Consider the following 24214-nt stretch of genomic DNA (forward strand, 5'->3'; position numbering starts at 1 on the left):
CTGCCTTATAAAAGCCTTCCCAAACCTCCCAGGCCAAATTTAGTCTGCTCCTAGCATCCTGTCCATCTCCTTCAAGATAGTCATGACATTTCTAACCACATGTTAATGTCTCTTTCCCCTGTTATTCAAGTTTTATGAATGTGGGGACAATGCCATGTATTCTTGTTTCTTTACATGTTCCTAGCACCAAGGACAGTGCCTCACAATTATTTGTTGAAAGAAAGAATGAATGAATGAGGAGGACACCCTTCCTCTCTTGGATAATTCTTACTCATCTTTCAAGAACCAAGGTCAGATATTATATCTTCAGATTGGGTTACAGTAAAATCTGATTCATCTTTGGATCCTTAGGTTGTAGGTTGGGACCTGGTACATGGTTCATATATCATAAATGTTTGTCAAGTCATAATAAACTCTTGGCCAGGAATTAATAATTATTGAAACTGAATGATGGGTATATGAGGGTTCATTATACTGTTAAGTCTCCTTTTGTATATATTTGAAATTTTCCATAGTAAAAAAATTTAAAACATTCATATTCACCTCAAGTCAAGTGAAAGTGTAGTCAAGGATGATCTTGAGGCTTCTGGCTTGGACAGTCCAGTAGAGGGTGGTGCCATTCACTGGGAAGGGCGAAGTAAACTGTATCCAGGCTACTGTGTATGTGTGTGTCTGTGTATGCGTGTGTTGGGGAGAGTTCTTTTTCACCACAGTGAAACTTCTTAGAAGGCCAATAAAAGGATGAGGTAATGAATTTAGATTTGGACATCTTTAGTTTGAAGTACCTTGAGGGCTTCTCCAGTCAGTTGTTCAATGGTTAGCATTTCCAATAAATTGAAACCTCTGCCTTAGAAGAATGCACCAGGCGAAGATTTCTGGATGGTAACATTCCCCCTCATATCCTTGATGGCCTCCTGGCCGCTGAGAACTATCCCACCATCCAAGGAGTAGTCTGTGCAGCATGGAGCCCCTCCGTACCTTCCTTCCCTCTTTTCACCCACATTCTCCCTTTTTCCTTCCCTCTCATGAATTTCTACCAGGGAGTGATTTATTCCAGACATTCTAAAGCCCTTGGGTGTCGCAGCTTTACCTTCAGCAGCAGGGGTAGAGTGTTAAGAGACATATGGGTTTCAGTCTGATTTCACCACTTACTTGTGACTGCAGTCAAGTCGCTTTACCTTTCTTAATCTCAGCATCTGTCTCTGAAAAATAAGGATAATAGTGGCGACCTCACAGGGCTGGTGTGAGGATGCATGCCTGTAAAAGGTTTAAACACAGAGCCTGGCACAGTGTAAGCGATCAATAAATACGATCTATTATTATTATTATTGTTACCAACCCTGTGTCCTCATTGCCTCTCCACCAGGACGTCAGGGACTGTTGTCGCAAGAGTGGAGCAGGCTGTCTCCTCGGGGCCCCTCCCCGCGCCGCCGCGGCCCGGCCACCGCCACAGCCGCTCCCGCTCCAGCCTCGTCGGTGCGGCGCGCGCGGGAGTGCGGGCCCTGGGCCCTGCGGGGCGTGCTCGGTGAGTCCGGCGCCTCGCCACAGAGGGCGGTGCCGGGCTGGACAGGGGTCTGTGGAGGCAGGGGCAGAGCTCTGGGACCCGGGGACCCGGGCGCAGGGCTGGCGGCTGACCAGGGCGGCTGGGCCGCGGGGCGCCCTGAGATCCGAGCGTCCCGCAGGGTGCGGCCCTCGGCTAAGCTGCGGCAAGTGTCGCCCGCGACGGGCTCGCGCGCCCGTTCCCGCGCGCGGCCCAAGATGGCGCCCCTCCGTCCAAACCCCCCCCCCCCCCCCCCGCCCCGCGCGCGCCTCCGCCGCTCGGGGCGCGGCCCCGCGGCCCGCGCGCTCCAGGGCGGGGGATGTTGTGATGGAGAAGCCGCCGCGGAGCCGGAGCCCCGCAGCCTGAGCCACCTCCGCCACCTGGGCCTGGGGCCTCCCCGCGCAGGTAGGAGCTGCCCCTGCCCGGTCCCAGCCCCGGAGTCCGGATCCCGACCTCCCCAGCGGTCGGCGGACCCCGCAGCCCCTTCCCCACGCGGCCTGGGTCTCCCCCGGCCAGGCCCCATCCTTGCGGGCGGTCCTCCAGCCGCGCACATTCCGACCATCCCCCTTTCTCTCCCTTGTAGGCTCCACCTCGGTCCTCACAATGCCCCCTCCCCGACCTTTACCTGGTGCCCCTCCGGGCTGGAGAGGGGCGAGTATGGGGGACCCGAAACGGGAGCAGGTGGGGGATGGGGGTTGGGGGAGGGGAGGTCAAGGGCTGGGAATGGGACGTGGGGTGAGGTGGACAGAACCCTGGCGGATTTCTCCAGGGTCCCAGGCCTGGAATCTGTCAAGCCGCATTCTGTTGCCCTCGGCGACTAAGGGGTGTGCCTTGGGGCCGGCCGGCTGTGTCCCCAGCTCGGCGAGAAGGCCTAGCACTAGCTGAAACACTCCTCCAGGGCAGCTTTCCCACCGCCAATTCGGAGGTTATTCGGAACGTATTTTGCAACTGCCTGTGCATTTCTTGCATTCCCAGCCCCTCGAGACTAGTCCCAGCTCTCTCTACTCTTTCAAAGCCGAAACCTTGCCTACACTTGCTGTCTTCATTTCCTCACTTCCATTCATTCTTAAAACCTCTTCAATTTGGTCTCTGTCGCGGACACCCACTGAAACTGCTGGAGCCAAGGTCACCGGAGACCTCCAGGTGGCCAACTCCGAAGGACACTTTTCTGTTATCCCCCTTTACCTTTCAGTAGTATTCAGTGGTGTGTGGTAACTGTCCTGGAAGCATTTTCCTGGTTTCTCTTGTCCGGCATTGTCTGCTCCTTCGTGGTCTTCATTTGTTACCTCCTTCCCCCCCCCCCCCCCCCCCCCCCGCTTTAGATGTTGGTAAAGCTTTTAGTTCCATCTTGAGCTATCTTCTCTCATTATGTACTTTCTCCTTGGGTATTTTATTCACTGCCAAGCCTTCAAATTTCATATATATATATTCTGATGATTCTCAGATGTTTATATCTGGCCCAGACCTCTTTTCTGAACTCCAGATCCAGCTGCCATCATGACATCCTCATTGAAGTTCAACAGAAATTCCAGACCTACAGATCCGAAGCTGAATTATCTTCCCTGTGTTCCCTCTCTACCCTTCTTCCAAACCTGTTCTCCCTTCAGCTTTCAGAAATGGCTACTTTCCAGTCAGTTATCCAAGCTGGAATACTGGGCAACATTCTAGATTAACCTCTCTCACCCTCTGTATCCCTCACCCTCTGTATCTAATGTCACCAAATTCTGTCACATCCACTACCTAATTTTCAGATATTTTCCATTCATTTCACTCTGTTCTCACTGATACTGAATTTAATCTAGGCCAAAATTCTTTTTTTCCCTTCATTGCTCTAATAGCATAACCTCTTGCCTACCTCCCCTTAAATACTCTGAACACAGTGTGATCCTTTAAAAAAAATGGCATCTATCTGATCAGTTATTCATTCAACAAATATACTTTGAGCACTTTTTATATATCTGGTACTGTGTTAGGCACTGAAGATATAATTATGAGCAAAATAGACTGGGATCTTGTCCCCACAGAGCTGATAATCCAGGAGGGAATCAGAGAAGAGTAAAATCACAAGTGTAATAAATACTGTGAAGGAAAGGTGGATGGTGCCTTGAGAATACATAAAAGCACAAGCTAAATTGGTCTGGGAGATAGAGAGAGGGCCAAGGAAGGCTTCTCTGAGAACATGACATTTGAACTAAGATGTAAAGGATGAGTATCAGTTAGTTAGGCTGAGTGAGGGTTAGCAGAAGGAGGTTCCAGGCAGCAAGGAAAAATCACATGCAAACACCTTGTGAAAGGAGAGAGCATCATGTCTTCGAGGAATCAAAAGAAGGCCAGTGAGGCTGGAGAGCAGAGTGCTGATACTGGAGAGGAAGGCAGAGGCCACACTGAGCAGGACAATTTAGGCCTTGTTAATAATTATGATCTTAAGGTCTTTGTCCTTGGTACAGATTGTGATAGTAGTGGATGTGGAGAGTAGATGAAATCCAGAAATTTTCCTCAGAGAGAAAATTATCAGTATCTGGGGATGGATGGAAAGTGGGGAGTGAGGGAGAAGCTAGTGTCAAGGATGGTACCCCTGCTGCACAACCGGAAAGGTGGTTATATCACTCCATGAGCCAGGATCCTAAAGGAAGACTAGTTCCCACTAGTGTGGGAGAGAGAAGCTTAAGCAGGCATGTTTGTCTGAGAGGCCTTTGAGACATCAGATGGAGATGTTGAGTAGGAAGTTGAATGTACATGTTGTGGACCTCAGATGAAGGGTCTGAAATGGAGATGTAAATTTGGAAATGAGCAGTGTATAGGTGGCATCTGAAGCTATGGGCATGAATAAATACATTGAATATTTGGTGAGAAAGAGTAAAGGGCATAAGAACAAGCCATGAGAAACCCTAGTGTGTGACAGTTGGTAAAGGAAGATGAGCCAGCATAGGGGGCTAAGGAGCCACGGGGCAAGAACTAGAGTGTAGGAAGAAAACCAGGAGATGTAGTGTGGGGAAGCCATGGAGGAGAGCCATGGATGAAAGTTGGATGAGAGGCAGGGTGTTGAGTGGTGTTGAGAGTACAACCAAGATGCTGTGTGGGTTGGATTAGATGACACAGGGTCCTGTTGACCTTGGCAGGTGTTACCGAGGTGTGCTGGGAATGCAGGCAGGGTTGGAGACGGCTGAGCAGTGAGTGTAAGGTGAGGAAATGGCAACAGTGAGTAAAGACAGCTCTTTCAAGAAGTTTGCTTAAGCTGGGGAGAGAGAGCAGCTAGTGGTGCTGGAGGAGCATCTGTCAAGAAACATTCTGTTTTTAAGCTGGGAGATAGTGGATCCCATTGAGAAGGAGAGGTTGATTATATAGAAGAAAAAATGGATAAACAGTGGTAGAAAATTCCTGGAAAGGCATGAAAGGAAGGAGCCAAGTAACAGATGAAGCAGTTGGTCTTAGGAAGAAGGAGAAAGGGGTAGGTGCTGAAGTCAGCAAATTTGTGTTTCTGGACATTCTCCAACTGCTGGCTTCCATTTCCTCTGTGAAGGAGGAGTGGGAGGTCTTCCGCTGGCAGGGAGGGGTGGTACAGGGGGTGGTCCAAGGACAGTTGTGTTTTTGTCTCAACTTAAAGGTCCCTTCCTTGGGGCGCCTGGGTGGCTAAGTCAGTTAAGCATTTGACTCTTGATCTTAGCTCAGGTCTTGATTTCAGGGTTGAGTTCAAGCCCTGCATTGGGTTCCATGCTGGGTGTGAAGTTTACTTAAAAAAAAAAAAGTCCCTTCACCAAGTTGGGTCTTTGCCGATGTCTAGACTGGAATAAGCCTCAGACTCCTATAGTGCCCTGTTCCTCCCCCATCACAATACGCCATCATTTATTCAACAAATAGGGAGTGCTTATTGGTGCCAGGGACTGTTCTAGACACTGGCACTACACTGCTAGATTGTGTACATCACTGGGGAGAAACCATTTCTTTATAATTCATCACTCTTCCCCATGCCTACTACAGTGCCTCACAAATAGTAAGCTGGCAGGCTAGAGGACTCTTGACCTTGAATAGGACTCACCCCTACCCCTGTGGTCTGATATCAGCTCCTTCAGGCTTAGTGGCCACTCTTTTAGCTCCTTGCCTTGAGCCAGAATCCATGTGGATCTTTCCATCCTTTGAGAGGGATCAGGGACTCCCAAGGAGAAGGGAGAAGCTGGCATGTGCCCCTTCTTAAAGATACTAGTCATCCTTTGACCTCAAAAACTTAGGTGATGGTACCACACAGTGTCTTGAACCAGGTGCTCAGGCTTCAGTATTTGTTGACAACAGAGCTGCCTCATTTCTCCCCCAGTACTTTCTGCCCTGGTGACCGGAGGGACAGGGATGCCCTGGAGTCGAGCTGGCTCTTCACCGTCTCAGCCTCACAGTATATGTGCCCATCCCAGATCACACCTCCAAGTGCTAAGGAGATTGGTCCCATCCTGACCTCTTAGAAACCTGGAACCATATACTGCTGCTTCAGAGAAGGGCTCATCATCTCCATCATTCTCTGAGTTTGCCAGAGTCATGGGGTCTTCTACATCCTGGAACTCATGGAGATCCGACTATTGAACAGACTCAAGCCAGGATGTTGGTTTATGCTGACTCCATCCCTCCCTTTTTCCCTAGATCTCGGTCCTTGCTGCTCTGGGATTCCTGCCTTCATCATTCTCCAGCACCTTACCTAACACTCCTATTGCCCATCCCCAGCCCACAGGACCACACAAACCTGTCTCAATGTCTGTTGCCACTAGTTCTGGGCCTCCTAATTCCTTTCTTCCCATATCTGTCTCCTCCATCTTTCCCTTCCATCCACACCAAGGGCCCACTCTGTCATAGACGCACAGCACACACTCCTTGGTAATGGGAATGTGAAGTTGAATAAGACTTCACTGGGGCACTGGGTGTCGTGAGACAGAGGAGGGAACAGTCTCCTGAGCATGAGGAGAGAGGACTGAACCAGAAAGGCTCACTGCTTAGGGGCTTTGACTGCTGAGCCAACTTTTGAAACATGAGCAGAGATTCTCACATGGGGACGTAGGATTCCAAGCTGGGGGAGCACTATAAACAAAGAGCCAGGGTTGTGAGGGTACGACCAATTCCGGAATCTGCCATACTTTGTGAGGGTGGAGTGTAAGGTGTGAAAGAAGGAGGGAAGGGGGAGGGGGTCTGAGAGGTCATAGGGATTGGCTCAGGTAGGCTCTTGGTGTCCTGCTAATGAGCACAGACTTTATCCTGAAGGCAGCACTGAGCCATCTAAGTTTTCCAACTGAGGAGTGACACAATCTGGTTTCCATTTTTGGAAGATTACTGTGGTTCTAGGTAGCGGCAGAGCCATTTATTTTTCTCATTTATACCAGTGACCGTGAGTTTGCTTATTGCCCAAGTGGAGCCACACCAAGCAGCCAGCAGTTACATGTGAGGCAGATACACAGACAACATGTTTTCATCTATGCCCCAGATGTATACACAGCATTGTGCTAGGGGCGGAGGAGCTGGGCAGGATGGAAGGGTAGACTATGGCTCCTGCCTCAGGACCGCGCACTGCGCCTGAGAGACAGCAGAATGTTGCTCAGACAGCCAAAAGCACCTCACCAGCAGCCTTAGCTCAGGGCTCAGAGCTGCACTGAGGTGCAGAGAGACCCGGGGCCAGAGGTTCTGAGGGAAAGAACTCCCCAGTGGGGCCAGGGGGAGAGAGAACTCTCAGGTGAGAAATCAGGGAGAAAGAGCCATACAGTAGGAGTCAGAAAGAGAGGTGTGTGTTGAGGGGCAGTCAGTGAGGGAGAGCTGTGCTGGGGGGAAGGGTCAAGTAGGAAGAGAGGACTCCAAGAGAGGGTATCAGGGAGGGGGAAGGGTGACACAGTAGGAGCTAAGAGGGCCAGGATGAGAGAGAATTGGGTAGTAGTTGGTCAGGGAGAATGACCTGTGAGGTGGTGGCAGGGAGGCTCCAGGAAGTAAGCACTTTATAGTGGGGGGGTCACTGAAGGAGAGCAGCAGAGCAATGGAAGGTCAGGGAGATGCGGAGGGGAGGGTGAGGCCTTGATGGTGGGATTGTTGGGCTATGTGGCTGGAAGGATAGGTAGGCAGAGAAGGTGGTCCACAAAGGGCTTGTAAGGAGATGGGGTCCAAGGGGATAGGAAGTGGGTGCTGTCACTGTGGAACAGGAGATCCCCTCACCTGAAGGGCAGATGGGGTTTAGTTGGGGCACTGTTGAGACACAGTAACATGGCCAAAGTGTGCTTTCTGAAACTGGGAGAGGAGATGATAAAATGGGGCCTTTAGGAGATGGGAGGGTGGAGTTATACATTCATTCAACAAATATTTATTGAATTCTTATTCTGTGCCAAGAGTGTGTTAAGCTCTGAACATATTGCATTGAAAAAAAAAAGACAAAATCCTCCACCATGGAACTGAAATTATAGTCATGAGGAGATAATCATAAAACAGATAATAATAATAATGTTGATTAATAGCTTGATAGTCTAGGCACTAGGGAAGGTTTGGGTGTAGCTGAGAGAGGGATTGGTGGCCTTCAGTTTTAAAAGGGTATCAGGGAAAGTGTCACTGAGAAGGTGACAGTTGGATCAAGACCTGAAGGGCTGAAGAGTATAGGTCAAAAGCCCCTGCAATGATCCAGGCATGGGGCATTATAGGAGCTGGCAGATGGAGTAATGCCCATGGTGAGACACTTTATAGAAACAGTCATCAAAATGTAGCTTCAACTGGCCAAAGGAGCCACGGATTGGAACTGAAGGTCCTTCCTCTGTGACCTTCCTTCCTAGGTCCATGCCCTTGAGGGATGGCTCTGCAGCTCATTCTCTCCTATTCTTACAGCCCCTAGTAGGGGTGGGCTTCAGGGCTGGTTGAGCCCAGTGATTTAACAACAATGGGAACACAGCCTGGGGAGCTCACAGTAGGGGGCTGTGGATAGCAATGTGGCAGGAGGAAGGGAGCAGTGAGTGTCCAGTGTCCAGAACACATGAGCCAGTCCCACGCCAGCTGGGTCCCTGGCACAATAAGCACCGGTCGGATAAGCTGGGGGTGGGGATGCACAGAAGAGCCATTGTGTGGAGGCTCTGCTGTTGGGAGCGAGGGCAGAGCAGGGGCTGGCTGTACTGTCCCAGAAGGCTCAGGGCTGGGGATTTAGGGCCGGAGTGGACTGTGGGGCCTGGCCCCAGCCTTTGGTGGAGATAGGGTTGAGCAGGTGATGGTGAAGGGGGACAGCAGTTGGGCCTAGTTGTTGTCATGGGAAAATAGCTCACAGGACATGGAGTGGTGGGTGCTGGCCTGCTGTGTGTAAGGGAGATGAGGAGGTGCAGAGCACAGCCCCGGGCAGAAGCAAGGGTGCTGCTATCCAGACCTGGAGGCTGAACATGGTCTCCTCTCCCCACCCCGCAGGATCTGCCAAGGCCATGTCTGTTCCATCGTCACTGAGCCAGTCGGCCATTAATGCCAACAGCCACGGAGGCCCCGCCCTGAGCCTACCCCTGCCCCTGCACGCTGCCCACAACCAGCTGCTCAACTCCAAGTTGCAGGCCACGGCTGTGGGACCCAAGGACCTGCGCAGTGCCATGGGGGAGGGTGGTGGGCCTGAGCCAGGCCCTGCCAATGCCAAATGGCTAAAAGAGGGCCAGAACCAGCTCCGGCGGGCTGCCACGGCCCATCGTGACCAGAACCGCAACGTGACCTTGACCCTGGCAGAGGAGGCCAGTCAGGAGCCTGAGATGGCACCCTTGGGCCCCAAAGGCCTGATGCACCTGTACTCTGAGTTGGAGCTCTCCACCCACAATGCAGCCAACAGAGGGCTCCGAGGATCTGGTCTGATCATCAGCACCCAAGAGCAGGGGCCAGATGAAGGAGAGGAGAAGGCAGCAGGGGAGGCCGAGGAGGATGATGAGGAAGAGGATGAGGAGGAGGAGGAGGAGGACTTGTCTTCTCCCCAAGGGCTGCCTGAGCCCCCGGAGAGTGCGGAGATGCCCCCCAGACCCCAGGCCCTTGCCGACGGTCCCCGAGAGCACAGCAAGAGTGCCAGCCTCCTGTTTGGCATGCGGAACAGTGCAGCCAGTGATGAGGACTCAAGCTGGGCTACCTTATCCCAGGGCAGCCCCTCCTATGGCTCCCCGGAGGACACAGGTACCTTAATGGAGCTTCACTTGGGGAATATGGGAGGGCAATAGAGGCCAGGGCCAGCCTGGGGATGAATCACAGAGCACATGTCCTCAGTCCTCAGCAGACCATATCCAGCCAGGTTTTCCTGAACGAAACCATTCCTGCATTCAGAGTGCTTGCACAAGTTGATAGATCCTCCCGTCATGCACACCCTGATGGATGGTAAACTAGGTGCGTTTATGGAGTACTTACCAGGTACTGCCCTGTGCTCAGCATTATCATATTTAATCCTCACAGTAATGTTGTGAGGTAGAGACTGTTATGATGCCTGTACTACAGATGACAAAAAAAGGAGGCCTGGAGAGGTTAAGTAGCTTTCCTAAAGTCACAGACAGTCTGGGATCACAGTAGAACCGAGTCTAGACCTGAGCTCTTGGCCCTGCATACCCTGCCACTGATGCACACAGCACGATGAACCAGGTGCGCTTGAAACAGGTTTTAACAGGCCGGGTCTGGAGGCAGCAGCAGCACCTCCCCACAGAGGTCTATTTGGAAAGACTGAGGTCGGGGATTATGTGCAGAGACCCCTCTGGGCATTGCAAGGGTACCATTTTGTATCCTTTGTATCAGGAATGGAATATTGACTAAAAGGAAGTAAAGGAAGAATAAACATATTCTTCTTTGTAGGGTAGGTGGGGGGAGAAAATAGATATTAGGACTCCAAAGATTGATCATTAAATGTGTTCTATTTAAGTAAATTGAGTCTCCATATTTGCTCATGTCACATAGAGATGCAGACAGGGCTGAGGAACAAAGGACAGAGATAATGGGCTGTAGCTACTATCCTGGACTTCTGTGGGCTGGGGTGTAAGTAAAGATCAGGAAAGACTCTTGTGTGTGCCTGGCAGCAGGCACCATACCAGGCCCCAAATGGTAGAGCCTTTGCAGGGGGACATGCAGTTCATGGAGGTGAGCAAAGGGCAGTACACCATCCCCTTTCAAAAAACTTGTTACAGACGTTTTCAAACATCTACAGAAGTAGAGAGAATAGAATAATGAGCCCAATTTACCCATGACCCAGTTTCAACAATTATCAACACATGACTAATCTTGGTGCATCCATACCCCCACCTACTCCTGGGCCCTAGCCTAGGTTATTTTGAAGCAAACACTCAAGCCCAAAAGTGTTTACCCATGCATTTCCAAAAAACAAAACTCTTTTAAAAAGATCTACAACATTATTGTCATGAACACAAAGTTTTAACAATAATTCCTTAATATTATCAAATATCCAGTTAATGTTTATAATTTCCCAGTTGTTTAATAATGACCCCCAACTCAGCTATTTAAAAAAGTTTTGATTGTTTGAATCAATAACCAAAGAGTCCCAGACCTTTTGGCGGTGGATGTGTATCTTAAATTTTCTTTTGGATCTGTATATTGTTGTTTCATTCCTCTGTCTGTCCTCTATTTTTGCTTGCAGGTTGTTGTTGTTGTTGTTGCTGTCATTTTAAATTGGAGACACTGTGTTTTTTGTCTTGGATTTTCCATGGTCTGGATTTGCAGACGCTCTCGCTGTGGCAGTGTTGAACAGGTTTCTCTTCCCCTAGATTTCCTGTAGATTTGGGAGTGAGTTCCAGAGCCTTGATCAGACTCAGATTTGAGAGGTTTTTTGTGTTTTGCTTTTGCAAGAACACTTCATAGGTGGTATTGAGTACTTCTATCAAAGACAAAGTCTGATTGCCTCTCTTTTTGTGATGTTAGTGGCCTTCGATGGTCATTGCTTGGACCCCCTTTAAAGGGAGCAGCTGCTAGCTACTCCACTCTAGCTTGTTTTTTATAGGGTTGGTGGGGGGAAATGTAGTTGCAGTGGAGCCAGTTCATGCAACTTTTCTAGGTAAATGGAAAACTGGACATTGATGTGAAATATTCCAGTTTCTTTTTTTTTTTTTTAATTTTTATTTTAATGTTTATTTATTTTTGAGAGAGAGAGAACGTGAGCAGGGAAGAGGCAGAGAGAGAGAGGGAGACACAGAATCTGAAGCAGGCTCCAGGCTCTGAGCTGTCAGCACAGATCCCGACGTGGGGCTCAAACTCCTGAGCTGTGAGATCGTGACCTGAGCTGAAGTCAGATACTTAACCGACTGAGCCACCCAGGTGGCCCCCCCCCCCCAATTCTTTTTTTTTTAAAAGCACCATGCAGGCCCCACCAAATCTGAGTCTTGTATTGGTCTATAGGCTGCTGGTTTGCAGCCCCTGTCCTAGCGGTGGGTATGAGTCAGAGGCCTGATTGCTCAGGGGCTGCTAGGATGGTCACTGCAGTAGCTGCCCTTGTGAGTCTTCTGGGAGAAGGAGGATAGAACTGCTGAAGGAGTGGGAAGGGTATGCTGGACACGGGCATCAACCTCAGTGAGAGACAATGGTCAAGGATCAAGCTCTGGTGGAGACTGTGGAAGTTCAAAGTAGTGAGTGGTGTGGGGCCAGCCTAAGGAAGGGGCTGAGTCACTGCTTACTCTTTTGTAATTGTGGTACTATGACCATGAAGGCCACAGAGGAAGTCTGGACTCCTGAAGGAATGGAGTAGAATTGAACAAAAGTATTTTCTCCTTCCCATCTTAGGATCTCCACAAAGTTGTTTATTGAATGCATAAGTGCATGAATAAATGAATGAATGAATGGTGAACGGATGAGCAAAAGAACTTTATTGCCTGTGTTGGGTTCATACTCGGCACCAGGCCTTGTCCTAGATGCTGAGAATGCATTCTACAGGGACCTGCCCTTATGGTACTCACAGTCTAGTGGGGGAGACAAAGATAAACAGGCAGTTCTGATCAGCATGGTGAGCACTGGGATGGGAGAGATGCAGGAGGGGCACTCAGCCCTGCCTATGTGCATGGTGGGGGGAAAGGGGTGGGCCAGTTTTGAGAAGTGACCTTTACATGGATGCCTGAAGGAGGAGTGGGTCATAGCCAGGTGAAGATTGAGGGAGGGAGGCTGGACTTGGAAAGGATGAGGGGCTTACCAAGCAGGGAGAGAGAGAGACAAGGAGGGAGCGGGGGTGATCGGAGATAAGGCTGAGGGGCAGAGGCTAGGGGCTCATAACAGCACCCAAACCCTAGGAGTTTAAGTTCTATCCTGAGAGCAAGAGAAAACAATTAGGAATATTAAAGTGGAAAGTAGTTTAGCATTTTGGAACAATCAATTTTGGGTTGTAGTGTGCAGCCCAGATTGGTGGAGATGAGGTTGGAGGAGGGAGCCCACCTGTGAGGCTGTTGCAGTGATCTGGGTAAGAATTCCAGGTAGTAGCTTGGACTACTGTAGTGACATGGGAGTGGAGAAGAGGAGAGAACATTATGCGATTCATTGACTCCTGAGTAAATGGCCACTCCTGGTTTCACCATGAAGGTGTGCATGGATGAATGAATGAACACAAACCTTTGAATTCGTGCGTGAGTGCCTGAATGAGTTGATGCAGGAGTGAAGATTCCTGAAAAAAATGTGTGCATGTGGCAGCAAAGGCCTGAGTGGGGCTGTGCTTGGAGGGAGATGTGCCAGGCTCCAGAAGGGCCTCCCAGATGGTCAAAGGGGGGAGAGCGGCCCCTCCAGGACAGATCGGAAGGATGAAGCTCTTTGAAGCAGGAAGGTACAGGCTACCAGGGATGGCAGATGGATTGGTATGTGTGACTCAGTCAGAAGATGGTGAATTGGTCTCCAGATTCAAAAGGTGTATGACCCTTCATGAAGAAGGGTGTGGCTGTGTAAGGCATGGTTGCCCTGGGTGTTGGTGTTCCTGAAAGGTTTGATAGGAGAGCCCTGAAGATGATGGAGGGCTCCTGGGGAAGAGCAGGCATTCTAATTCCCTGGGGCCTCAGGAGAAGGGAGGGTGGAGGGAGAAGAGGTGGTAATGGCTACCTAGAAGGCTGGACAGGCAAGAAGAGCCCCTCCTCTGTGAACCCACCTCACTTGGAAGCTGAGGGTGGTGAGATATCTTGCTCAAATAAATGACTCTCACATTAGGTGTGCATCCACCTTGGGTATCCGCGCCTGCTCCCAGTCTCTCTGTGCCCGGTTGCCCAGCAGCCTGGGTCTGGGGACTGCCTGTATCCTCACTGCTGCCTCTTGGACCAGTCAGGATTCCTGGTTTCCTTGGTAACGGGAAGCACGTCAGCAGTCTGGGCGCTCCCAGCCATCCTGGTGCTGCGGTTGCCGAGGAGACGCTGCAGCCTAGCTGGGCCCTGGCAGGTGAGGGGGGCTGTGATGGGAAGCCCCAAGCCCAACCTGAAGCTTGCTAGGGCCCAGCCCTTAAGGCCCACTTTTGGCCTCAAACTGCCGGGCAGGTTCTGGGCCCGGGAGGGAGCTCTGGGAGCCCTGAAGCCACACCCTTTTTGTTCTGAGAGGTACAGGCTTTGCAGGGCCCCAGGTGGCTGGGGTATTCCCGAGGGGTTGAGCTTCCTGGTGTCCCCAAGACTAGGTTTAACTGTGGTGCTGTGGCGACTGCTGCTGCTGCGAGGTGGGATGGAGATTCAGGATTGGGGGAGGGGAGCCAGGATTAGAAAGAAGAGATGTAAGCAGGATGGGCTGGGGTCTTATGAGGACCCTCCATCCCCACACCAAGGAGGTCCCCTCCCGTGGTGGTCCTGGCCCCTCCTTGGCGAGCGCCAGGCGGGGGAGGATCTTGCCTGGCAGGCGCTCTGCCCTGGTGAGAAGGGGGTGGGATGAGCTTTCCTCTGCAGCCCAGCACCAGGCTGTGAGCCCAGCTGGCTGGGCTGGAGGGGCTGTGAGGAGGGAGGGTGGAGACAGGAGGGGCTGGGAACCAGCGCCATGTTCTCCCAGGACTTTTTCCTGGCCATCATCCTGCAGGACAGCAGTCCAGGTGAGGGGTGGCATGGGGCTGGGCATAATGTGGGGTGGGGCTGGGTGGGAGGAGAGGCAGAGGAGGCATAAGCTGGGCCACAGAGCTGGAGTGGTGTGGCTCTGCTAGGGGACGAAGAGTGTATGTCACAGGTATGTGTGCATGTGCATGAAATATTTGCCTGCGTCTGTGTGTGGTAAAGGGTCTGGGTGTGAGTGTCTGTGGTATCTGCACACGTGTGGCAGAGGTTGAGTGTGCACTCACTATTTGTGTGGTACCCACACATGCTGGGGGTTGTTGTGGGTGTGGTCTCTGCGCACATGTGGTGGGAGCTGATACATATAACTGTGTGTGTGCACACCTCTGTGTATGGTGTCTGCATTAGTGTATGGCTGGAGTTGGTGTGTGTATGTATGTTTTTGCCCTTGCACATGTGGGTGCCCCTGACTTTGATACCTGCCGTCTATATTGGCATTTTCTATGTGTGCACATCCTTGTGTTTCTGTGTTTCTGTGGCTGCACAGGTGTGTAGTAGGGCTTGTATGTGTTGTGTGCCTGAGTGCACATGTGTGTGCAGGAGCTGATATGTGTGTGCACCTGAGATATGGATATGTATGATAGGAGGTCAGTTGGGGTCACCCAACCTCCCTCCTTCTCTCTGCCTTCCTCCTTCCCTCTATGTAGCCACATTAGCTAGGCGCAGGGTCCAGGGGGAGACCTGAGTCATGTCCCCTGCGGGTGGTCCCCCATGTTGTGATTCCAGACTGCAGGCTCTAGGAGGAAGCAGGAACCTTGTGCTGGAGCCCTCCCCCCATCCCTCCCTCTGTACAGTGGAGTGTCAGTGAGGGGACTGGGCATAAGTACCCACTGCTTGTTGGGTGGGCACACCCTCATCAGCACCCCCCAACCCGGCAGATTCCTTCTGGAACCCCAACGCCTTCGAGACGGATTCCGACCTGCCGGCTGGATGGATGAGGGTCCAGGATACCTCAGGGACCTACTACTGGCACATCCCAACAGGGACCACCCAGTGGGAGCCCCCGGGCCGGGCCTCTCCTTCACAGGGGAACAGCCCCCAAGAGGAGTCTCAGGTGAGCTCACAGGTTTTTTGTCCAGGGATGGAGGGGTGGTGCTGCTGGAGCAAGATGAGCCACCCATTCATTGCTCCCATCCCTCTTCCTAGCTCACTTGGACAGGCTTTGCCCATGGAGAAGGCTTTGAGGATGGAGAATTTTGGAAGGTGAGGGGACCTGCTTTATAATGCGGGAACTGGAGAGGGGGCATCATTTTGGTCCTGACTCCTCTCACCCCTTCCCAAGGATGAACCCAGTGAGGAGGCCCCTATGGATTTGGGGCTGAAGGACCCTGAGGAGGGGACATTGTCCTTCCCAGCTCAGAGCCTCAGGTGAGTGGGAGGGCATAACACAGTGGGCTAGCCGGGGGATGGATCTCTCTGGGAGAGGCCTTGGGACAGTTCCCTGTTTGGTGATCCATACTAAGTGTTACCATCTTCCTCCAGCCCAGAGCCATTACCCCAAGAGGAGGAGAAGCTGCCTCCACGGAATGCCAACCCAGGGATCAAGGTTTGTTCAAGACCAATGCCCATTCCTCAGGCTGGAGCTCCTGTGTGTGTGGGAGACCCCCCTCATGTCATGTTCTGGGAGTATCTCTGGTCTCAGTAAGCTCTCCAGGTCCTGAGTTAGGAGCTCCTCTAGTCTTAGCACAGACCCCTGTGTCAGGACCAGAGGCATGTCAGTGTTTAACTCAACCAGCCCAGTGGCTTGGCGGGGGTGGGGTGGGGGTCCATCCAGGCTTGGCTCAGATGCTTCCTTGTACTAGCAGCGGTCTCCTCTGAGACCAGCACCCCTCCCACCAACCATATACTGTTTGGGGAGCTCAACATACCCTCCCAGATTCCATGTTCTGAGTCAGGAACTCCTCTGCTCTCAGCAGGAGAGTGTCCCATGTTGGGGGTCCTCCGGTTCTAGCTCAGACCCTCTACCTCCCACCCCCTCTTCTGTGTCTGGCAGTGTTTCGCCGTGCGCTCCCTAGGCTGGGTGGAGATGACCGAGGAGGAGCTGGCCCCTGGACGCAGCAGTGTGGCAGTCAACAACTGCATCCGTCAGCTTTCCTACCACAAAAACAATCTGCACGACCCCATGTCTGGGGGCTGGGGGGAGGTGAGGGCTGAACTGGCAGGTGTGGTACAGTGGAGAAGGGAAGGGAGCTGTGAGGGAGAGGAGAGCTGGGCTGCCTGAGCAACGGCGGGGTGATGGAGGTGTCAGCCCCCCAAGTGACAGCCCTGTGACATGGGTGTGTGATCCCAGGTTGGGGCCTTGGGAGATGGTTTCTAACAGTGACTGGATGTTAAAAGGAGTCACATAAGAGATGACAGATGTGACCTCTACTAGAGTGAGGCTTGCACGGTGGGTGGTCCAACGCCAAGGTTGGGGGTGCCCTGAGCTGGAGGTGGCAGAGATCAGCACCTCCCCAGCTGGGGCTCCACTGAGTGCTTGCTCTCTGGGCCCACAGGGAAAGGACCTACTGCTACAGCTGGAGGACGAGACACTAAAGCTGGTGGAGCCACAGACTCAGGCCCTGCTGCATGCCCAGCCCATTGTCAGCATTCGCGTGTGGGGCGTCGGGCGGGACAGTGGAAGGTGGGAGCTGGGCCTGGGATCCTAGGGCGGGGACTCATCCATCAGTCAGAGTGGGGGCTCTCCTCCCTAACTTTATTCTTTGCCTCTCTTGTGCTGCCGGACCCAGAGAGAGGTACTTATGCCTAATTTACCTTCCTGTTCCTCCTCCCACACTTGGACCAGACACCTCAAAGCACCTGAGGTCCCCTATTCTGCCCTGCCCCTTCCTGCCCGCTGTGCTCACCCATTTTCCCCTCTTCAGCATGCTTGCCTGTCTACCCATCAGCCAGAAGGCAGCACCCACAGGACACCATCCCGAGGCTGGAAGCCCTGAGGAGCTGCGATGGACAGGGAGGGTGTGGGTTTGTAGGGATGATGCCTCGCACTGGATGGCACTGGGAGACACTGAGGTGTCCCTCCCCCAACAGGGACTTTGCCTACGTAGCTCGTGATAAACTGACCCAGATGCTCAAGTGCCACGTGTTTCGCTGTGAGGCACCTGCCAAGAACATCGCCACCAGCCTGCATGAGATCTGCTCTAAGGCACGGCCCCCTCCACTCCTTGGACTAGCTGCCACCTTTGCTCTACAAGGATGTGGGTGGGGTCACTGAGTTGGGGTGGGGGGGCTCCAGGGCAACGAAGCCCTAATGGATTCTCCCTCGCTCCTCCCCTCCGCTTCTCCCTTCCTCAGATCATGGCCGAACGGCGTAATGCCCGCTGCTTGGTAAATGGACTCTCCCTGGACCACTCTAAACTTGTGGATGTCCCTTTCCAAGGTCAGTGACACAACTTTTCCAGATCCAGCTCAACTGTGTTAGCAAAGGTGCGGTGACTCAAGAAAAGGCATGTGCTACTACATGAACATGATAAAAAATGGGCACATGGAGACTGAATTCTTTGGAGCAAATAAGTGAAGGGACTCTGGTTAAAGGCAGATGGGGAAGGGGTGGAGGTGAGGACTTGGCTGGGTGCATGTCCAGCTTATGCCCTCGTGGTGGGGACTGGGGGGTGAGCAACACCTGCCACCACAGTTGATCCTCCTTTTCTTTTCCACAGTGGAATTCCCAGCACCCAAGAATGAGTTGGTACAAAAGTTCCAAGTCTATTACCTGGGGAACGTGCCTGTTGCTAAACCTGTTGGTATGTGTGTTCTTTACCTAGGGACCACCAACACTGATCCCAAAGCAATGCTCCCACCTTCTGCCTCCCAATACCTCTTTTATCAGACCTTCCTCATGCTTGATGTCACCTTGCCCTTTAAAGGTACACCTCCTGTACCTCTGTCCCATCTGCACTCTGTGTCCTGCCTATAGCAGCAATTGGCATGCCTTTATGGAGTGTGAACCAATGAACTAGGCAAGGGAGACCAACTCTTGCATCCCGTGGAAAAACTTTGATTGGGTTGGGAGGTAGGTCTTAGATGACTGGAAACACCAAGTAGCAGCTGGGAGCTGGGTTTGGTATTACAGCACTATGAGCTGTGAGCACCTAGAGAGGAAGCAGTGAGCATAATTGTGAGATGCTTTATTGTTTGTGAAGTACTTCTATATATGTCATTTAAATTTTATTTTTATTTTTTTAATGTTTATTTTTTTGAGAGAGAGACACACAGAATGCGAGCTGGGGAGAAGCAGAGAGCAAGGGAGACACAGAATCTGCAGTAAGCTCCGGCTCTGAGCTGTCAGCACAGAACCCGATGCGGGGCTTGAACTCATGAACTATGAGATCATGACCTGAGCCTAAGTCGGATACTTAACCGACTGAGCCACCCAGGTGCCCCTTTGTCATTTAAATTTTGATGATCCTATGAAGTTGGGATTTTGGTAATACCCATTTTGTAGATAAGGGGACTGAGAGTAGAAATCTGGTTCTCACTTATATTTCCAGTGCTTTCACAGTACCTGTTATTTATTTGTTCATTTGGCTAACAAATACCTATAAAGCCTACCATGTGCTAGGTCCTGGGAGAACAATGGCCACAGCTTTCATGGAGGTTACAGCAGAAAAAAAAAGGAATTAATCAAATAATCATATTAATAATAAATGTGTAATTACAAATGAACATTCATTGAAAGAAAGTAGCAAGGTGCTATACAACTTGTAACAGAGGAACTTCATTTTGTTTAGAATGTCAAAAAAGACTTTCTTGAGAAAGTGACATTTGAACGAAGACCAAAAAATGAATAGGAGCTAATGTGGCAAAATGGGATAGAGATGAGAATAAAGCAGGGGAAGATCATTCCAGGCAAAATGAACAGTGTAGGGGAGGACCCATAGTGGAAGGCATTTTGGTACTTCAAAGGCATTGAGAGAAGATGATTGGTGCCAGATGACGCTGGGAGCTGGGTAGCAGTCAGACACTGTGGGACCCCATAGGCCATGTTAATGATTTGTCTTCATTCTAAGAACAGCAAGGAGCTATAGAAGAGTTTTCAGGAGGCACTTGGCATAATCAGATTAGAATGTTGTAAAAGCTTGCTTTGGCTATGCCATGGAGAAAGATGTTTAGCAGGTGGAAGTGGACGTGAAGAACTCAGTTGAGAGGGTCTTGGAGTAGTCATGGCTGGTAAGAAGAGTATTGTGGACTATGGTGGAGCTGAAGAAGAGTGTGCAGATTCAAGAGATGTTTAGACAATTAAAATCAAATATCTTGGTGATTGACTGAAGGTGGGACGAGGGACAGAGGCATTCAGGCTGACTCCTGACTTCCTGGCTTTGGGAACTAACTGGATGGTGATGTCATTCTCTAAAGGTAGCAGACTTTGGAAGAGGCCAGTTTTGGTATAGAGATTGGAGTTCAGTTTTGGACATGCCAATTTTGATGTGCCTTGGGGAAGCTGAGTGGCAAACTCAGGTTGGCAGCTGAATTCACAGAGGAGAGGTCTGGGTTGCAGATTCAAATGTGGCATTATTGGGTTATAGAGGTTATCAAAGCCATGAGTGTAGAGAAGACTGACCCCCGAAAGTAGGCAACCCACAGTGAAAAGAGAAATGAGGCTAGGCTTAGCTTTTAGGTCCTCCAGCATTTAATGGACAGTACAGGAGGATGAAGTTGACAAGGATAGTGAGAGCAGCAGGAGAGAGGCCAGAGGAAAAAAAAAGACTGCTTCAAGATGTGGTCAGTTGTCACATCAAAAGATACTTAGGAAGAACTCAAAAGTGTTTGGTGAATGGATAAACAAACCAAAGAATGAATGAGACTTGCTTCAAATGACATGACCAGGACATGGTAGACCTAGGACTCAAACCTGGTCATCTTCAATTCTCTGCTCTTCCCCTCAAACAATGCTGACTTTAATGACCAGCATCTTATATCCAATGAAGGAACCCTTCTTGGAAAGGATGGGGATTGAGGTGGGGTTTGAAAGAAGGCCTGGATTTGCAGCGGGCAATTGGTATTCCAGTTAGGTTCAATGGCACTGCCACAGACATGGAGCTGGAGGTGAGAAAATCATGTTCAGGGAGCAGGAAGGAAGCTTGGCTGACCTCTTCACCTTTGCTTTCGTTTCTTTCTGCCTTTCACCCTCAACTTTCAAACCCTCATTGCCTCTTCCAGTTACTACCTCTACTCTCTTGTCTTTCTGCCACCTTACATAGGTTCTCATAATGATGAAGCAAGCATCTGCAATCCTTGACGCTCCTCTGCTGCCTGTCACCTTGATGGGTCTGCTCTGTTGAGTCCCTAACCTCACTTCTTGGTTTGTCTTATGCTCCCTTTGTAACCTCTAGGAGTTTAGCATTGGCCCCTCCTAAAGCTGCAATATTCACTCAATCATTCATTTATTCAATGAATAAGTATTGAATGCCTGATTTGTGCCAGACACTATTCTAGGTTCTTGGTATACATGAATGAACAAAACTGACAGACTACTGCCTTCAGGTAGCTGACATTCTAGCCAGGAGAGAGAGGCAATAACAAAATTACATACTATGTTGGAAGGCAACAATTGATCTGGAAAAAAAAATGCACAGTAGGATAAGGGGTATTGGGAATGCAGGGCTGGGGTTCAGGGTGTAGGTTTCACTCCTGAGTTGTTACCAAATATGGCAGACTTTCTAGGCCACTTGCTCCACTACTTTCCCCCCCTCCACGCTGATCCTCCCCCTCCTCTGAGGCCAGGCCCCATCCCCACAGCCCCATGAGCTTGTTAAGCTGTTTGACTTCGATATCTTGTCCACACTCATGGTCTTCAGGAGTTTCCATTGAGTGGTATAAATGTCGAAAACACCACAGCCCTTGGCAGTCGGATCTGACCCACTGAGGACTGCCTGTGTTGTCACCGTTCTGTGGGCTTCTAGGTTCCTCGGTTATGCCAGTTTGGATGCATTTGCCCATGTTGCCTTCAGGGTGACTTGCTCGTACATCTGGAATTTCTTCTGTGCTAGGGTTGGGGACATGGGGATGAATTAAACTTGGCTTCTGTTCTTGAGATGGTCACAGCCCAGTATGGAGAAAGGTTTTCTAGCAGTTACCAGATGTGCTAAGAGTTGTTCCTGCAACATCCTCTCTCTTCCTTGCAGCAGGGAAGGCTTCCGGGCGGGACTTGGATGAACCCCAAAGGATGAGTATCGGGAGTTTCTCAGTCAAGAGGGAAAGGGTACTCCAAACCGAAGCTTTTCCACAGTTGCAGCCTGTGTCCCTCGAGGGCATCCTCTTCTCTTACTCTGCATTCCCCATTTGCCTAGTAGGGCATTTGCCAGGACTAGATGTTAATAAATGCTACATAAATCATTTGAAGCTCCGGGAGCAGTAAAATATGAGGCTTGACAGCTCAGATGAGGCCAGTTTTTGGAGGACCTGCATGCTTGGGAGAGGAGTTTGGCCTTGATCCAGTCAGAGGTGAGATGAGCAAGGCCAAGATGAGGGAGGACTTTCGAGGAAGACATTTGTCCTCTTCCTTGTCCTCTGCCCAAAGAGGGTCCATGTAGTCTGCTCCTTTGGGAGCCCGGAGGCACTGAGAGGGGCAAGAGGGCCCAGGAGTGGCCCACAGGGCTGCATGCCTCCACGTAGGCACTGCTTATTCTAACCTTTTAGCTGCGAAGGTAAAGACCAGTAGATCACACTGCCTGTTCATGAGTAGTGCAGGGACCAGCACCCATGCAGCACCATGCTATGTGCTTCTCCTGCCATGGTTTTCTGCTGAGTGCAGGCAAAAGTGGGATGCAGGAGTGAAGTGTTGAATAACAGTTTGAGATGGAGGAAACCACTGTGTTACAGAGGAAGTTGATTGATCTAAAAAACCAGGAATCTTGCATTACTTCCTTTGAGCACATTATAGAAATTACTGAATCCAACTAAGATTTGACATTCCTTCTACTTCTGAAAACTAGGAATATAAAGAAGGGAACTTTAAGCATTAGTTTCCTTATCTGTAAAATGGTAATAAAAGAACCAATTGGGAGATTGTCATAGGTGTAAATGCAATTGTGCACTATAATGATGTAGCACGGTGGGACACAAAAGTCAACTTACCTCAAGTGGATACAAAACAAACCAAAGTTTGGGTCTTGGGAGAGGAGTGGCCTTTAGGGGCTGATTTGAGAGTTGTAGTGTGACGTAGTTGAATGTCTGAATGTGGGTGAACACTGAGCCAAGATGTGGGGAGGTCAGAGCTTTGGGGGATCAGCTTATTTAGGAGGCTGAAGGAAGAGTCAGAATCAGGTGAAGAAAACCAAGCCTAGGATTCAATATTGAAGAAACCAGAAAAGTGCTAAATTACTGAAGCCAAGTAAGAGGGTACCAAGGAAGGGATATCTGTGCAGCATTGTACAGGGCTGTAAACTGGTGAAATGGGGATGGAGCAAAGGACCTGGGGTAAACTCTCCCCACCCCTAGTGGTATCATGTTTGTGTCCATATCTTCCAGGGGTAGATGTGATAAATGGGGCCCTGGAGTCAGTCCTGTCCTCTAGTAGCCGTGAGCAGTGGACCCCAAGTCACGTCAGTGTGGCCCCTGCTACCCTTACCATCTTGCATCAGCAGGTAAAGACTGGGATGGGAGAAGGCATGGCTGTGCCTCGCCATGGAGGGGAGCCTGGGGTGGTGGGGGAAGAGCTGCCAGTAAGGTGGATGTGCTCAGTGGAAGAGAGGGTTGGGCTGTTCCTTTCTAACTGGGCTCCCTCCCTCCAGACGGAAGCAGTGCTGGGGGAATGTCGGGTGCGTTTCCTCTCCTTCCTGGCTGTGGGCAGAGATGTCCACACATTTGCATTCATCATGGCTGCCGGCCCAGCCTCCTTCTGTTGCCACATGTTCTGGTGCGAGCCTAATGCTGCCAGCCTCTCAGAGGCTGTGCAGGCTGCCTGCATGGTAAGTGGGTAGGGTGATGGAGTGGTGATGCCCACCCCACATGGGGCAGGCTGGAGAGTGACTGCCGCACCTGCCTCTTTGCAGCTCCGCTACCAGAAGTGTCTGGATGCACGCTCCCAGGCCTCCACCTCCTGCCTCCCGGCACCCCCTGCAGAGTCCGTTGCCCGCCGTGTAGGGTGGACTGTCCGTAGGGGCGTTCAGTCGCTGTGGGGTTCCCTCAAGCCCAAACGCCTGGGGGCCCATACCCCCTGAAGTCCTCAGTCCTCCCTCCACCTGCTTGCATTGGGCCCCAGGGAACTCAAGGGTATGGGGCAGGGAGGGGCCCTAGAGGCTATTGTTAGGCCTCAGGCCCCCTCAAAGCTGCCCCTCCCTAGTAGCTGGGATTCCCTGCCTAGGGGCTGGGGAGAGAGAGACCTAATCCCTTCGGGGAAATGACAATATCGGATTGATAAGAGGAGCAAGAAGCAAGGCCAGCCCCAGGCTCTCCACCCCCATGTTTCAGGTGGAGCAGGAGGAACTGGTCTAGGCCAGGCCCTATCTTGGTAGGGTCTGGCAGGGGCAGAAGGGGGACTGGTCCAGGCATGGGTCCCCTCCCCACTGTTCCATGGGCACCTCTGCTGTACTGATATCACTAATAAAGTCTGTCTGCCCTGCTAAGGTGTGTGCCTTCCTGTGCCTGCACCATACCATCACCCCCAGTACCCTGATCCCTCAGTTAGGATTATATTCCCAAAGCCCCCTTCCCCTGCCTCCTTGAAAAAAAGAAAGTG

At 51.1% G+C, this 24214-nt stretch overlaps 1 protein-coding gene across 4 annotated transcripts; it reads left to right on the plus strand.

Moving 5' to 3' along the window:
• Positions 1-1830: 1830 nt before the first annotated feature.
• On the plus strand, positions 1831-24101 carry APBB1 (amyloid beta precursor protein binding family B member 1). Of its 4 annotated transcripts, none has more exons than XM_049651131.1 (15): positions 1831-1945; positions 2124-2221; positions 8936-9670; positions 15414-15589; positions 15682-15738; positions 15818-15903; positions 16018-16081; positions 16529-16678; positions 17031-17158; positions 17566-17680; positions 17830-17914; positions 18195-18278; positions 23005-23120; positions 23268-23444; positions 23529-24101. In XM_049651131.1, exons 3-15 carry the CDS (start codon positions 8950-8952, stop codon positions 23694-23696), a joined length of 2127 nt encoding a protein of 708 aa, XP_049507088.1. In that variant the 5' UTR covers positions 1831-1945; positions 2124-2221; positions 8936-8949; the 3' UTR covers positions 23697-24101. The 4 variants fall into 4 exon arrangements, with proteins under 4 accessions (XP_049507088.1, XP_049507098.1, XP_049507079.1 ...); XM_049651141.1 differs by lacking the exon at positions 2124-2221 and adding an exon at positions 13775-13888; XM_049651122.1 differs by lacking the exon at positions 2124-2221.
• The last annotated feature ends 113 nt before the right edge of the window (positions 24102-24214 follow it).

Source organism: Panthera uncia, chromosome D1 (assembly GCF_023721935.1).
Source record: "Panthera uncia isolate 11264 chromosome D1, Puncia_PCG_1.0, whole genome shotgun sequence".
In the NCBI taxonomy this organism is placed as follows: Eukaryota; Metazoa; Chordata; class Mammalia; order Carnivora; family Felidae; genus Panthera; species Panthera uncia.

What these genes read in the sequence shown, in the direction of transcription:
- APBB1 (XM_049651141.1), top strand. Translation starts at nt 8,950, where the DNA reads ATGTCTGTTCCATCGTCACTGAGCCAGTCGGCCATTAATGCCAACAGC. An exon ending in GTCGGGCGGGACAGTGGAAG is followed by an intron (nt 17,159 to 17,565) that starts GTGGGAGCTGGG and finishes CTCCCCCAACAG; the next exon opens with GGACTTTGCCTACGTAGCTC. An exon ending in CTGTGCAGGCTGCCTGCATG is followed by an intron (nt 23,445 to 23,528) that starts GTAAGTGGGTAG and finishes GCCTCTTTGCAG; the next exon opens with CTCCGCTACCAGAAGTGTCT.